This window comes from Melanotaenia boesemani, chromosome 1 (genome assembly GCF_017639745.1).
Source record: "Melanotaenia boesemani isolate fMelBoe1 chromosome 1, fMelBoe1.pri, whole genome shotgun sequence".
Classification (NCBI taxonomy): domain Eukaryota; kingdom Metazoa; phylum Chordata; class Actinopteri; order Atheriniformes; family Melanotaeniidae; genus Melanotaenia; species Melanotaenia boesemani.
In genome coordinates, this window is record NC_055682.1 from 25924287 (window position 1) to 25940470 (window position 16184).

At 38.5% G+C, this 16184-nt stretch overlaps 2 protein-coding genes across 3 annotated transcripts in view; one reads left to right on the forward strand and one right to left on the reverse strand.

Annotated features, from left to right (window-relative positions):
- Positions 1-6691, reverse strand: part of itsn2b (intersectin 2b) — a 36261-nt gene extending 29570 nt beyond the window's left edge. The window contains exon 1 of one of the 2 annotated variants that reach the window (XM_041983869.1): positions 6453-6691. The gene's annotated coding sequence lies outside the window, so the exon portion shown is untranslated. The remainder of the gene's footprint in view (positions 1-6452) is intronic. The other variant, XM_041983860.1, reaches the window with a different exon arrangement.
- An 868-nt stretch (positions 6692-7559) lies between these two features.
- gcfc2 (GC-rich sequence DNA-binding factor 2) lies at positions 7560-15583 on the forward strand. The gene is made up of 18 exons (XM_041979499.1): positions 7560-7941; positions 8272-8373; positions 9071-9292; positions 9512-9757; positions 10237-10337; positions 10603-10757; positions 11125-11308; positions 12011-12134; positions 12382-12433; positions 12566-12663; positions 12911-13110; positions 13195-13339; positions 13676-13797; positions 14028-14104; positions 14356-14422; positions 14514-14660; positions 14805-14941; positions 15224-15583. The coding sequence occupies exons 1-18, from the start codon at positions 7626-7628 to the stop codon at positions 15354-15356; spliced, it is 2628 nt and encodes an 875-aa protein (XP_041835433.1). The 5' UTR covers positions 7560-7625; the 3' UTR covers positions 15357-15583.
- Positions 15584-16184: the final 601 nt, after the last annotated feature.

A 16184-nucleotide genomic window follows, 5' to 3' on the forward strand; every position in this document is an offset into this window, starting at 1 on the left:
GCGTTTGTTCGACAGTCAGACCACCGCTTTGGGCAGACAATAATAGTATTCACAAATTCATTATTCTGGTAATTTAACTTTCTAGGAAAGTCAACTAGAGATGCTGCCTTGGTATTTACTAAACCCATTTAATATGTTTTAACCCATTTAGATCTAAGATGTACTAAAAATATTGATAATGTGTCTTGAGACCAGTGACAAGTAGATACAAGTGGAAGGATCAATATGGTAATATATTTACTTCCTATCTATAACATTAAAAAAGTGCCCCTCTTTCTGGTCAACTAGCTCACTCTTCCAGCCAATAGCTGCAGCTTTTTGCTTGGCTTAGCTTCTACTGGTTGGTACTAATTTCTCCCTGCTTATGCTAGCTTTTCATTTTATCAGTTCCTTGCAGGACACATGGAGTCCTGTTTATATTGCTTAGATTGGTTGGGAGGATGTTTGTTTGGAGAGACTAAATTAACTTTAAGTGGATCCTTGTTGTCAAAAGACCAGGCATGGCATTATGCTGAGTTAACAGGAACATTTGTAGATCTCATCGGTTACTGAAGCACTGCTCTGTCTGAAGGAAAACACAGCAGCATAAAATCCCTTTGTTTATATTCAAAACACTTTTGCCAGGATGAATGAAGTAGGTCTAAGTGGTAAGAGGATGTTCATGCATTTGAGAATCAGATTTTTATTTTTATTTTTTAAGAGTGTCATATAGTTCTTGTAGCTTTCATACTGGACTTCCATTAAATACTTGCTGAACACCTGATTCTCCTGTGATTCTCTCTCTCTGCCACCAGCGAGTCAGACTCACATGATGAAGGTGGAGGAAGAAAAGAAGAAAAAAAATTCCAGTATTTTTGCTCAGAACTTCCTGCACAGACATAAGAACTTCCTCATCCAACATCAGGTCTACAGAAGTGATTGTGGATTTCAGAAAAAGGAAAACTTTGTCAAAGCAGGAAACCTATTGGCACTGAATCTATGGTTAGCACTGGGCAGATAGACTGGAAAACTATTTTGGGAACACCACAGATCTTTGACTTTCCTGTTGACAACGCCGTTATGTCTAAGAAAATAAATTAGAGAAAGAGTGTGGTCAGCTTGATGCTCTCACAAAGGCAGAAAACAGCAAGGGAGAGTTAATCTACTGCCTGCCATCTGTTGCGCTGCATCCCTCACCTCTCTCGTCTCTCCTTGGTCAGGTCTCTATGTCCATTCCATCTTTCTTTTATTCTGCATTGCTTTTCACTCATTAACATACTTGACAATGTACAGCAGTGTCCCGTTGTTTTTATCTTAAAATGAAATACTGACTTGTGTCTGCAGAAACTTGCTGTCAGCAGTAACACAATGTTCCACAGCAGAGCACCTTAATTTACAGGTGAAACACAAAAACCATGTTAATATTCACACTAGCTGAGTGTATGGATTATTACGTCAACAAATTAGTTGAGCCAACTGTCTGCATTACATTTACCATTACTGTCATGCAAAATTTAGAGCCCAAAATGCTAAACTTCTAAAGATATAAATGAATACTCTCACTTAGAAAAAAACCCAATGATACAGCCATAAAAAAAACAACTTTGTGTGCGCTGTAAACACTGGCAACTATTGATTTAGTACTCATGTACAGAAACTCAATTTCTCCACTAAAAAGTTTTAACCACATTCGATCGTCACATAGTTATATCCCCTGTATGAAAAGGAACTACGAAAGATTTATACTCTTAGAGGAGTTTTATTATGAAGCGGCTCATGTATCTTGATGACCTCCAGCAGCTTCTGAGGAAAGAAACCAGGAGTCTAACAACAATCAATACTTGCTGGTCAGCTTAATGATTAAATAGGAGGCCAGATCTGGATGCTAATTTGGTTCAGTGCTCAAAACACTTGGTATTAAACAGCCAATCCAGCAATAAGCAGAAAACTTAGAAGCCAAAAGAAGGGACGTATTGGGGCTTATTTGTCTGATTTAAAAAAGAAAAAAAGTAGCAGCCAAAGGCACTGATGTAACTAATGTTAATACTGAAACTTCATAAAACAAGAAAACAGCGGAATAAGTTGCAGTTTTCTAAATGACACATTTTATGATTGCAACAGATTTTTTCTTTTGTTTATCAACAATCAAACAGGAATACCACTGCAATATGTACTGCATGCCTAAAATTTTTGGGGATTGTCAACCCTTTTAAACATAACAAAGCTTAAAGAGTTGACAATACTATCTGATATCATATCAGGCAACAAACTGAGCCACTGTGTTAACAGATAAGTTCAAACTCCAGGGAACTCTATTGGTTTCCACTCCTTTCATTGCGAATATGTCCAGATTCCTTTTTTGTAATTATTAAAATACAAAAACCGTTTTTATTAAATATACAGTACTATGAGTCGTCAGCCTCTTCTGCCACTCTTGACCTGCTGTAAACTAAACAGCCATTTTCAGAACAAACTGTTGGCATCATGTCCTGCATCCAGTTTGCTGTGCCCGCACACCACTCCAGACTGTATTTCCAGGTGAAAACAAGTTTCACACCAATTCTCCTGCTGTCTAGCACATAAGTCATCAGACAACTGTGGACCTGGCTGAAAACAAGTCACGTGTGAAAACAGCTTAAGGGTGATGCACTGACATCAATACCAGTCCCATCTGGTATTACTGGGGCTCTAGTCAGAAATGCAACCTGCTATCTTTCATTTATTGTAATGAATAAATGAAAGATAGCAGTAGGCAGTCTGCTTTAAGGTTTAGTGTTTCCAGAGTGAGAGGAGTCTTACTTTCCTTGATGTGACGGCTGCCTGACCCACTAAACGACTGACTTCTATGACCGACTTAGTTTTGCAAAACTCATGCAAATCCTTTCTGAAATCATTGTCCAGATGCTCTCACATACAAACACACACTGTCTCAGAAAATGCTTGGGGCTACTAAATGAATACTGCAGAGTTACTACATGCTTCGTCATAACTCCACTTAGGCAATTAGGGGAATTGTGGGCTAATAGGGCTCCACCTAACCTAAAAACTATGTTTATCTGTACCTCACCAGTGATGCCAGAACCTTCTATAAACTACTTAAAACCAGACTGGAAATAGACACCTAAGGTACAGAGAAGCAGCTGTAAGTGTTAAGCCTTGTGCACTGTTTTTGATAGTGATACGGTCATCATCACCGAAGACAGAGGCATACGCAAATCATACAACTTTTTTCACATAAAGGTTTGTATTAATTGCCATATGTAGTGGGGAATTTTTATTATGCAGAAAATCAGAAGTCAGAATATACTTTATGGTCTGGACACTGTTACCCTGTAATTAGTACAAGGAATGTGTTCAGTCCTGTGTGGCAACAAGCTGGGCCTTGATACGCCTTCCGATTTCCTCCTGATTCAAACCAAACAATTTCCTGATGTTATATCTAATTTATACTAGAACATGTTTAATAAAAGGCACAAAAATTAATCTGGTTTTTGTAAAAATATTATATATACTAACATCGCTTATGGTTACATAATTACAGACATGATTACAAGTTGGTTGTCCACATCTTCTTCCAACATACCGAGCCCATAATCGTCTACAAAAAGGCATCCTGTATAAACTCAGATGAGCTGACAAATACACACAGTTAAACAAAAAGACTGGGTGCACTGTTACCTGCAGAGCCTTGCACACACCCTCAGATGACATCATTTACATCAAATGGGCCGCTGTGCACTGCAGATGTGAAAACTACAACACCCTCATTAGGAAGCATAAAATTTTCCCATAAGCCTGGACCCGTGCTGAAATTCTGGTACCCACACATATGCAGTAGTCCAATTATTGTTGTCATGGTTTAGCACAGAAATAGACACGACTCACGCTGGCTAACAACCTGTTATTTATGAAAGAGCTCTTGCACCGTCATGCAGCAGAAAATATTTATTTACCACCAGCAGTCAAATGAACTGATATAAAACTAGTTGTCATTAATATTCACCGACTGATGAGATTTAAAAAACAGATTTTTTTATGCCAGTTGCAAACATCAAAGGGTCTCCTGTACCCAATAAAACCCAATTAAGATCTGTTCTCTGAAATAAAAAACATTTATCCAAATATAGATTAATATAACCAACAAATTTCTCCTTATAACACAAAACAGATGAAAAACTCATTGACTGTGGAGAGATGAGATAAGGAAGAGACACTTGTCACACTTATACCAGTATGTGTGCTTAACATTCAATGGGTTACAACCTGTATGAAATAATTTTCAATATCAAGACGTTTTCTCCTCATTTCCAGTGACTAAAGCACATTTTTGGCTGTGGTGTGTAACGTCACCGAACAATGTCTGCGTCACTAACTGCAAACTACAGGTGTTCATTTGCAAACATCTTCATTTTGCACATTTTCTTTGAGGGGGGGGGGGGAAGACTTTCGAGGTTAACATGAACCACTTCTTGCTGAAATGATGCCTGACTGGAGTGCAGAGGTGAAACAAGCACATCTTTTCATTTTTGTCCTACGGCGGTCTGACCTCACCTGCTTCAGTTCTGCTTTGGATCGTGTTAAAGGACCGAGACGTTTCTGCCCTACAGACAGTATACACATAACACAGAAAACTGTTGGATAAATAGCTTGCCAGTTTCTGACCTCACCTGCTTCAGTAACAGCTTTTAAATGTGTGTCCTAATGTCTCTCCCTAACTCTGTATACATCTGTCTGCATACATTAATGCCTTCTGATCAATTTTATTAACTTTTAATACTGTACCTTGCTGCCACTCAAACCTCTAACAAAAGTAGAAAAAAAAACTGGATGAAACTGAGGAATGAATAATTTCTTCCATTCTCATTCCACCATTATCTGTAGGACAATCCTCTATTTTTTCCCAATTCTCATACTGTCTCTCTTCTTGCCTTTAAATATTCTACACAACCAACCAAGCGACCCTGGTCTGTTGTCGTCACTAATCTGATCAGAAACAAGCATTGCCTGGCTGAGTGATGTCATAAGAAATTATTGATTTTCAGCTGCCTTCCTCACCAAGCTCACACCAACATCACCCCCATCCACATCTCTGCCCCCCCTTTCTGTTTGTTTCCTTTTACCTGGCCATCTCCTTATCAATCACTTTTCTCTTTGTGTAGTCATTTGGTTCTGTCTTCCCTACAATTTCCCACAGTGGAGCTGACTATTCAGGTGGGCTTAAAAAGATATTCCACCAAAACACACTCGCCCTTCAATAAGCACCCCATTCATCAGTGGCATTAAGAGTGTTTCACACTGGGTTTGATTAATTCTGTTTGATGTGCTGGGTTTTGTTTTTTTTAAGAGGCATGGCATGCCTCTCCCTCCTTTTAATCTGCTTTGTACATACACTGTAACATGACAGGACTTGAAAGAGTACTCTTGAGAAGTTATTTAACAATGAAACTGGCTCAATACAGGTGCTGTCTGTGTACAGTCTGTGTCTATGCTCCATCAAGATCATCTTGACAGCAGATTTTACTGAAGACAAAAAAAAAAGTTAGATGAAACAAATCCTGGGCCAATAATCATACAGATTCAGCAAGGTGGACACAATGTGGGTCACAGTACAGTGCTCAGTGATGAAATGCCAGGCAAACTGCCCCTTAGAAAAGTATGTCTCCAGAAGAATACTGAAACAACACTTACCATCTGAGGTCTGTATACCCATCAGTAGAGATAACGACTTAAAGACTAATTTAGACTTTCTGATAAATGCTTGTGTTTATCTTGGTTGAATATTTTAAGTAATAGTCCTCCTTGATAATTCAGAATTTTGTGGATTTAAAAACTGTCCAGAAATACTTCAATAGCTCATGAACTGTCTTTTTTTTTGTGGTAATAGAAAAGTCTCTTACCTCCAAGTGGCTCTGACTGTGTCAAGTTGGACAAATTAGGACTCACAATGGGACAGTCCACAATAGTACAAGAAATCAGCACTGTCACTATAGAGATTTTTTATCATGTTGAGTCTCGGTTGATCTTTTGGCTTCACTGTGTCTGTAGATGAACTGATAGAGTTACATTCCCTAATCACTTGTCACCATCTGCAACCTGCTCAACTAGTTTGAACCAAGAGGAATTTGGGTGTATTTCCGGCAAATCTGCCTTTGCTGACTTTACATGAATCATCTCGCCTGGCAGAAGCATCTATTAACACCCCACCTAGGTGAACCCATAAACCTAACAGCTAATGAAAACATAACTCAGCTAGCTAACGTGAACGCAGCTTGTTTGAAGTCAGTTGAGAAGCATCAGCCTTTCAAAAGACACATTTTCTTTCATATCCCAGCGTCAAATAAGGAACATAAACAAAAAATACAAGGCGAAGTTATACTTAAAACATGTGCGGAAGCTAAATTTTAGTCTACATATGCTTTACCAAACAATATCAAAGTTACACTCATGCTTAGATAAGCAGTTTCGCAGCGTACCTCTTTCACCGCGGACATAAAACACCAACTTCCGAGCTTTCAAATCGCTTGAAATGATCGCCCACCACTTCTGGACGGTTTCCCCAGACACACAGTCAAGTTCAGTATCCAAGGAAAGTTGCACTTATGGAAGAAATGTTGAGTTTTGTGCCACACTTGTACTCTGAGAACCTGTTGATGACAGCTCCGTGTGTCACACCAACAACATGGCTGACGAGGAGTGATCATCGGAGACTGCGGGGCGCTGTTAACGTCCGACCGTCCACAGTGGGAGGAGAGACGGAGAAAGGCAGGGATAAAAGTTGAGCAGATGGAGAGGGAGAACAATTGATAGGCGAGTTGATGGGACATGGACAAAGGAGAAGGCAACACAATAACTGATGTCATTTTCTCTTCTAAAGTTTGGCTTCATTACCATCACAGAACTCTAAACGCGCTCATATGATTTAAAATGCATCCTACAGTTACAGCCCAGAAAGACACATCCTGACCACAGCAAAAATGGCTATAAGGCACAATAAACTGACAGAGAAGACACAGAAAGCGACAAAAAGCTGTTTGATTACACTAGAATGAACTAAAAATATAAGAGTAAGACAAAAACAAATAAAAGAAGGTACGGGGACAAAAAGACAAAAGAAACATGACTACAGTCACCAACTAATTGCCTAATGTTAAAAATAATTGTCTCCTTCACACTCTTCAATTCCAGCTGTTACTAAAGAATGAAATGTGTTAAAATGTACAAACAAGTAAGAAAAACACATGGAATGACAACACATATTAAAAATTACATAATGTATATGATAAAAAAAAATATAGTTATATAATTATAATGTAAGAGTATTCTGAGTTTGTTGTCAGTTAATAACAGCTGGCCTCCTGAGTCAAAAGTCATGCATTATTTCACTGCTAATGGCTACTCAGTGGAGCAGGTGTTTCCAGTAGACACCCCGTAGCTGATAAACAGTATAGCCCACATTGAAAATAAATAAATAAAATAGCCTTTTTAATTGGTTGCATTTTGTTCGTTTTTGTTTTCTCTGGGAATTTTGACATGCCCACTACATACACGATCCATGATGCATTGCATCTACTTTGCGACGTTTTACAGCTTTTTCCGACGTGACGTACCGCGGTTTGCTTTCCTTTACTACTTTTCTTGGTAGCGAAATGTTCAACAAGAAGCCACGGAGAAACTTTCGACAGAGGAAAGAGAGCTCAAGTGACGACGAGGAGCAGCAGAAGAACACTGGAGAAGGAGATGAAAATGAGAGGGCCTCGGCTGTAGTAAGCCAGCCTTTTAAAGCCACACAGAGTCGCGGCATCTCCTGCAGCTCCAAGCGGGAGGCGACGCCTCCGAAGCCGGCCAGTAGTGACGAAGAAGATGGGGAGACGCTGCAACTGACAGAAGAAAGCGAAGAGAGGGATAAAGATGGGATAAAGAAAAAAACAAACGCTGTCCTTAGTTTCGCTGACGACAAGGAAGGTAACTACATAAATTTAACGTTTTGTCAATGTTGTTCTCAGCTAGCAACAAACGTCATAACAACGTTAGAGGTGAATGACTCTGGCTGCATGGAGGATGGTTTTTTACCAAGGTGTGGGTAGCTGGGCCAAGAAAAATAAAGATTTTTGTCAGAATTTGTTAGAATTTGTTCTTGCCAATGTTAGCTACCCAGCAGGCCCTAACGTAGCTAAATATGTCCCGTATTTAAAAAGAACTTAAGGTATATCTGCTCAGCATTGTTGTTTCTGATAGGGGCTCAATACAAGTAACTATACCTGATTATTTATTAATTTATTTGTGTCGTCATAGTTGAAGATTCACCTTTTCAACTGAAGAGGTCCTCTGATAAAGCTGTGCTGTTCCAAGTCAGAAAGAAGGAAACTCAGCCTTGCAAGACCACCAAAAGCAAAGGTTTGTCTTATGGACTGTTTTCATTTCACTGTGTCACATCTTATCTACTCTGGCCTTATAGGAAACAATAAAAAAGATCTCAGTAAACTGTCTTAAAGAATGTCTGAAGTTTGTAAATTACATTTGGAGAATAATGGAGCTAATTGTTCAAAATGCATCTGTTAAACTTTTGACTGGTACTATTTGTTGTCATTCAGAAAGTAAATGTAGGGTAAAGCAGTAGGTTCCCATAGAATAATGGGTAGATGATGCACCAAATGAAATTTAAATTATGCTGTGTTTAGGTGACAGTTCTGAAGCAAGGATTTGCCTGTAACCTTGTTTATTTTTCTTCTTCTTCTTTTGCCTTTTCCTTGTTTCATTCACTTAAATTTCAGGGAGAGACATCCACTTTTTTAAAGCAGGAGAGGAAGGAATCTGGGATACATAAATATAGAAACAAATTGAGGGATAAGAATAGAACAAATTAGAAACACCTAAGTTACTTAGGAGGTTTTGTCACATAAGATGTTCACTAAATGCTCTTCACAAATGAAAAGCTATAGTTCAACAAAAACATTGTTTTTGTTACAGTACAGAGAAATTGTCAGCTGAAATGTCAACATGAATCATATAATCTTTGTAGTTTTAATGCAAGTGTGCTGGCCAGCAAAATCAAACTGCTTCTCTGTGTGGCATGTCTCCTTTTGTTTTCTAGTTTCAGCTGGTGGAGGTGTCCCATCATCTGTTTCTCCCAAACATGATTATAAAAATGAGGCTTCACCACATTCTCTGCACCAAGATGATGATGAAAATGATGATGATGATGATGATGATGATGGCAACAGTAACAGTGATGACAGCGACAGTGAAGGAGTTGGTGCTGGATCTCCCTCATCTAGCTCAGACTCAGATTCCAGCCGCTCTGCTGCTAGACCGAGTATGTATTCACGTGCATGTATACTGCATGTTTATATAATAAAGACAAGAACATATTTAAGAGAGAAGGCCCTTAAATTTACTCAGATGTTGGCTTGGACATACATAGTTCATTAGGGCTTCATGATACGGGTGTAGTGTGTCCATTCAGAGTGTGTTTATTTGAATTTGTATTTACGCATACATCATATTTTTCTGTGGATTTGCTTTTTTTCTACAGTACTTATTCCTAATGCTAAAGAGATTGATGCAGCCAAGAGGCAGCGTCGTGCCACTCGTGCCCAGAAAGAGTTTATTCCCCTGAGTAAAGATGGCCAGAGCTCGGCTGGCAGCACCCCAGATCACTACAGCAGGGAGGATGAAGATGACAGAGTGGATGATGATGATGAGCTAGATGATCATGAGAGAAGAATTGAGTTTGCTCCACGATTGAAAAGCATTCAGGAAAGGATTGCTGAGAAGCTTGGTATGTACAGGAGGAATAAAGGCAAGATAAAGTGATGCAGAAGACATCTAGGGTATTTGCTGTTTTTTGACATGTTAATATTATCTTGAGTTGATCCTGATTTCCCACAGACAATATTTAGGTGTCCTTGGGCAACCTCTCTACCTCTGATGTGTTCATTGGCATGTGAATGTGTGTGATTGAGAAAACGCACTGTGTATCCTGTAAGACTGTGTAGACTAAGAAGTGCTGTCTGAATGGGTGAATGTGCTTTTAATGTCCAAGAAAGCTATGAATGTAGTCTGTTTTTCCTTTACTCCATTAAAGCTTTGTGTTTGTATAGATTTAATTGAGAGTTGGAACAAGTTAATGCTGTCAGAGGAAAATAAAAAATTGAATTAGAGCCAATGAGATAATGTTGTCACTTGAATAGTTTTTTCTTTGAAACAAACAGTGGTAATCTAGATGGGATTTTTTTTCTATTTCCTTTAAAAATAAAGGAGGAAGTGAGGACAGCCTGTCAGGACCTGAAGGGGAAGAGCAGGAACTTTGGGAGGCGACACAAATTGGAAAAGGAATCAAGAGGCAACCAAGAGAACAGGTAGAACAGTCCACTAGACATTTAATTTTTTTCTTGTTTTCTTCTCATGTCTCTTCTAACTCATATTAAGCATAAAGATGATGTTTTTATAATAAGTTTACTTCCAACTGTCTGTTTTTTTTTTTTACTTTTTGTGTCTGTTGTATTTTTACTTTTTCTTCTTCCTTCTTAAGTATTGAATTGGACATTATAGAATTCCATAATAAACCATTTTCTGCTTCTGTTTTGTTGCATTATTTTATCCTCTGCTTTCCTTCCCTTTCAGAATCCATCTGACAGCGAGTCCAGCAGCTACAGCAGCATCAGTAGTAGCAGCAGGCAAGATGGAGGGAGACATAAGAAGAGATCAGCGAAGGCTAAAATCCCAAAGACTCTCCCTCCTGTTTCTGTCTCAGTGGTCAAGAAAAGGATCACTGGAAAGTTAGTGTCTGGTAGAGGCATCAGTATTAGATATTACATCATAACAATTTGAAATATTGATATATTGGCTTTTGTTTAAATGTCATTTCCATTTGTAAAAACCGAATTGCTTCTTATGAGACCTGTTGATTTACTGTTAAGAGTTGCCAAACTTTTACTGATACATGGTCATCTTAGTATTTCCTAAGATTCTCCAAAGGACAAGAATAAACATGCATTCATATCTGTATTACTCAATCCATTTTCCCCAACCTTGTCTCTATATTTCCAAGTACTAATGCGTGATGAGTCAAACAAGCTTCAAAGTGTTTCTCTTCTCAAAGTTGCCTGTTCCTGATTTTTTTCTTTCCCGTTCCTTCCTTTCTAGACTGAGCACCCTGAAGGAGGTGTACAGAGCGCGGCAGGCAGAGCTCAGGAGGATGGAGGGGGATGTTGAGAGCTCTAAAAGCTCCTTGGAAACGCTGGAAGAAAGTTCCTCTGAAAAGCAGCTGATGTTTTACAGAACCACAACACTTTATGTCCACAACCTGGTGGAGTGTCTGCGGGAGAAGGTTAGAAGTTTATTATAATTGGCTCAGTTTACTTCTTCTTAAATGTCATATCAGATTAAATTAGTCAAATCACTAGTAAAGGTATTCTGCTAAATACCAGCACCTGAGATAATGACTGAGAGCAAAGTTTTGAGGAAAAAACAGTAGCAGCTTTTGTTTAACAAATCCCTTTTTAAATCTATTATTTTAGTTGGTCTAATGCTTTTGTAACATTTCACACAACAACCACATTCCTTTGTTTAATCTTTTTATCATCTGAAGGGCTGTAGTCGGACAGTGCTGTCTAACAGCTTATGACTGTACATTCTTTGTTGCATATTTTTGTGAAGGAAAAAAGAAATGAGGAGCTACCATTTTCACTGTGGGAGAGAAACTGTGATAAATTCTTTAGTAACTGCTAATATCTGCTTTATATATTTGTATTGGTGTCCATGTCTCTTCTAGGTAGCAAGAAATGTCAATGCAGAGATGTCAAACTACACAAAAGGGAATTTAGACGTTTCTAGTGTTTGTCAATCAGATAACAATGTCAGTTCCAGTTCATTTTTCAGCTGCCATAACTGTAAATAAAGGTTGATTTCTAATGTTTGAAATGAGGTTTTACCATATGCCACTACATTATAATGACTCATTTTCTTAAACCTTTTTAAAGCTACAATTTATTCAGATTTATTTGGATTACTGACAATTTGTTGACTTTAGGTTGTTGCGATTAACGCTTTGGAGTTGGAGTTGCACACTGTGTTGTCTGACCAGATGGAGGCGCTGTTGGCTCAGAGACGTGAGAGGGTTAAAGAGCAGGCTGACCGCCTTCAGCAGCTTAGCTGTAAGTGATGTCTTTGTTCCCATGCGATTTCCACTAACTCAGGGCTAAGTAATTTTGGTCCTAGAGCGCCGCAGATTTCCCTATTTCAACATACTTGATTCAATGAATGATTCACTAAGCTGAACTTGATAAGCGGTTAAACCTGCAGGAGTGCTGCTCTTAAAGACCAAAGTTTTCAACCCTGAAACTTCACTTTAGAAAATATCTTCAAATGAAGTATTTACTTTTAACTTGATGGGTCTTGCAGATAACACTGATGTGCAGAGTGGTGACTCAGCCAATGGAACAGGCACTCAGTGGTAAGTTAATTAAATACCCCTCTTGAAGTTTTGTTTGTTTTTCTTTTTTTGGACCGTAATGAATATATTCTGTAGACTTTTACATGGATGCTCTGATTCAGCCTTTTCCATATTTGTCAATATAAAATGCAGTAAGATGGATGTGGAGGTTAAAACTGAGGAAGACTTCGATATTCCTGAAGACACCCAACCTTCTGCAGAAGAGGAGCAGCAGATGCAGAAAAGAATAGGTGAGAAAAAATTAAATATGTTCACATTTCTATGTTTTACAATCCTCAAAATCAAGTAGATTTAATCTTGTCAATCCATCTGCTTCACACTATAAAGTGTGATCAGTTTAAATTCTGCCATGCTTCAAGTTTCTTATTTGTCTTTGTCTTTTCAATGCTTGAAAATAAAGATTTTTTTTTTCTTTTCAGACAGATCGTGTGAGTTATATACTTATCTGACTTTCTGTGCTTTCCGCTTTCCCTCCAGCTGATATCCAGTCAAGGTCCCAGATGGTGTTTTCTGATGTCCAAGATGACTTCTGTGATGTGAAAAGGATTCTGTCTCATTTTGAAGAGTGGAGAAGCTCCTATTCTGAGTCCTACCACAGTGCTTACATCTCTCTGTGTCTGCCAAAGTTACTGAACCCCATCATTAGGCATCAGCTGCTGGCGTGGAACCCTTTAAAAGTACTTGAAACAAAAATGCTTGATTAAGCCCAAAGCTTCTTTGCACACCGCATGTTATATGATTTGTATATATTTGTGTGTCAGGATGTCTGTGCAGACTTTGAAAAGCTCCCATGGTTCACAGCTGCGGAGACATTTTGTCACGGCCATGGCCACGAGGAGCTGGAACACACCGACAGACAGACCCTGTCTAATATCATTGAAAAGACCGTCCTACCCAAAATAACTGGTAACATGCTCTCCCTTTATAGCAAACACAGATAAATCTTTGCTCTGCGACTTGCCCCACTTATCTGCATGTTAAATCACAGCATGAAGTAAATCCCAGTAAATACTTTATGTGAGAAATACATAAATCTAACCTCAGCTCAGAGAATTTTGGAAAGCAAACACATACCAGACGAATCACCCAGTCACTTCTGCTTCTGAGAGAAAAATTGCTCTGCTTTTCATTTGCCTGCATCGGCGTCATGCTTTCTGTCTTTGAAGAATCTCTTTGCACACTTGTGTTAAACTGTAAACAAGTCAAATACTAAAACATGTGACTGTCTGTGTGTTTGTACAGCTTTTGTAGATCTGGTGTGGGATCCCATGTCTCAGCAACAGTCCGTCAGTCTGTCTGGTGTTTGTCACAGACTGAAGGAGGACTATTCCATCTTTGAAGGAGAGCAAAGTAAACCAGTCAAGGTAACATCAACAGTGTTATGAAGCCAACAGTATATTTTATTTTTGTCAACAAACAATTTAGCTTCTGTCCTTAACTGCTATTTGTTCTTCACTAAGGTACATAGATGCCTGATCACTAACATTGTAGATATGATAGAGCACAATGTTAACACAATACTTATAAAGACAAACATGTCTTCACACAATGGCAGATATATTGTATTTTCTCTGTGTATTTGTGTCCCACACAGGCATTTGTAGAGGCTGTGGCCCGCAGGCTGAGGAGCTGTGTAGATGAAGATGTCTTCATCCCCCTCTATCCCAAAAAGTCAGTTTTTTATGTTCCATTTAAATTTTATGTGAAGATTTGAATGTCTCAGACTTTCTTTTACCTCTGATTCACATGCATGTGTATTCATGTCTTGTTTGCTCAAATCCATCTCACTGCCTCCCTGGTTACTGGATGTAATTGTTGGTCAGTGACTGACCTAGATGTTTTCATGATTTCTGACCACGTCAGTCATATTAATATTTGGAGACTAATTTTTTTTTTTTTTTTTTTGCTGTTTTTCTGTCCAGGCTTTTAGAGGACAGATCGTCTCCTCAGTGTCGCTTCAGGGATCAGCAGTTCTGGACAGCTGTAAAAGTACTGCCTAAAACAGCTTTCCATAAATGCAGATTAAAGATTTTCAAGGCTTCTCTGCTGGTAACTCTGGGTTGTATTGTGCTTCTTTTAGCTGCTAGGTAACATGGGGAAATGGGATCTGCTGCTTCCTGAGTCTGTTTTGAAGGAGCTGATGTTGGACAAACTGCTGAACCGATACCTGATGATAACCCTCTGCAGTCAGACACTGTCCAGCAATGCCATCTCTGCTTGTAAAAAGGTGTTTGAATTTATCCTTTTAAATGTAGACTGTATGTATTATCTGTATAATTATTTATATAGCTTGTACTTATGTTGATCTTAATGATCAGTCAGAGGGCAGATGCAGTTTCTCTCTGTAACATTATTGCCCCTCTCTCTTCAGATTGCAGATTGTCTTCCTCTCTCTTGGTTCAAAGGAGAGAGTGCTTGTTTGCCTCAGCTGCAGAATTTCAGAAACCACATAGTTCAGACACTGCATCACATCTGCAAACATCAGCCTCCTGAAGATCCAAACACCAGGTAGTAAAAGAACCTGCTTCTGTCCAAAAGACAGAGATTTTGAGATTCTTATAAGGTCATCTTACTGTGAAATGGCAAAAATAATTTTTGTTTTGTGAAATTATAGTAAAGAAAAACCATAGCTTAGTTTTTAACAGACATTTTTCTTAAAGTGGCAAAGTAGCAAAAAGTTACATCAAATTATTTTAAGTGATCATCACGATATATTATGTACATTTAATTTTCTCCCTAAAAATTTTCATCAACTTGTATGTCATCACTGTTAATTTCTGTTTGCTGTAGGTCTGCTGTGGTTGAAGAGCTGAAGGTTCTCAGTAGAATCAGGTGCTACGACTCCATCATGGCTATAGCGGAGAAATACCGCTGTGAAGACGTCATCTACTCTCACCAGCTGCTGAACCAGGAGACAGTATGATCAACAAATGCTGAATGGAAGATGGAGTATGGTAAAATATTTAGCATGTTGGAGCCGGGGGGCACAAAGTGTGGCAACAACAGAAACTAATTTCTTGTTAAGCCAAAGAAATGGCTGAGATGAAATGTAATTCACAACTTTTGGCTATTTGTTATCTTGTACAAATGAATATTTTCATGTATAAACATTTTAATTTTGTTAATAAAATTTGGCCTTGTTTATTTTCATGATTGTGTACAGTTAGCTTGCTTATTCACATAATCTAAGATTAAAGTTGGATAGAAAAATCAAGAATGCTGCATTTTAAGATTCCACCATGGAAACCAACATACCATGTCACCTCTTTGACTTGATTTCTTAAAATCAATTCTCCCTCCACAGCTGCATAAAACGCGGTCACTGTAATGTAATTTAGCGACATTACAGCTGAGCCATTCATCACAAACAGTAAAGGTCTGAATTAAATAGAAACGGTCAAAATGAGGCTGAAAAGTCTCATTTTAACTGTATAACCTTCATTGTCTTTTCCATGTGACAGTGAACACTGTATGCTGCTGCAAACTGCTCCACAGAGCAGTCAGTTCATGTTTCACTATATAGAAAGCCAACAGCAACATGAGTTGAAGGTCTGCTGGAATTTTGCATTTGAGGTTACGACTGAGAACCTTGAAGTAATTTAGCCCATGTTGTCTCATCAACAAAGATTTATGCAAATCTGATACATAATAATGAAAAATTTTGTGGAGTTAATTCAGTCTGTAATTCTCACTGTGACAACTGTGTAGATGCAGCTTAGCTCTGAGTCCATTTCTGTAATACTGACCAGGA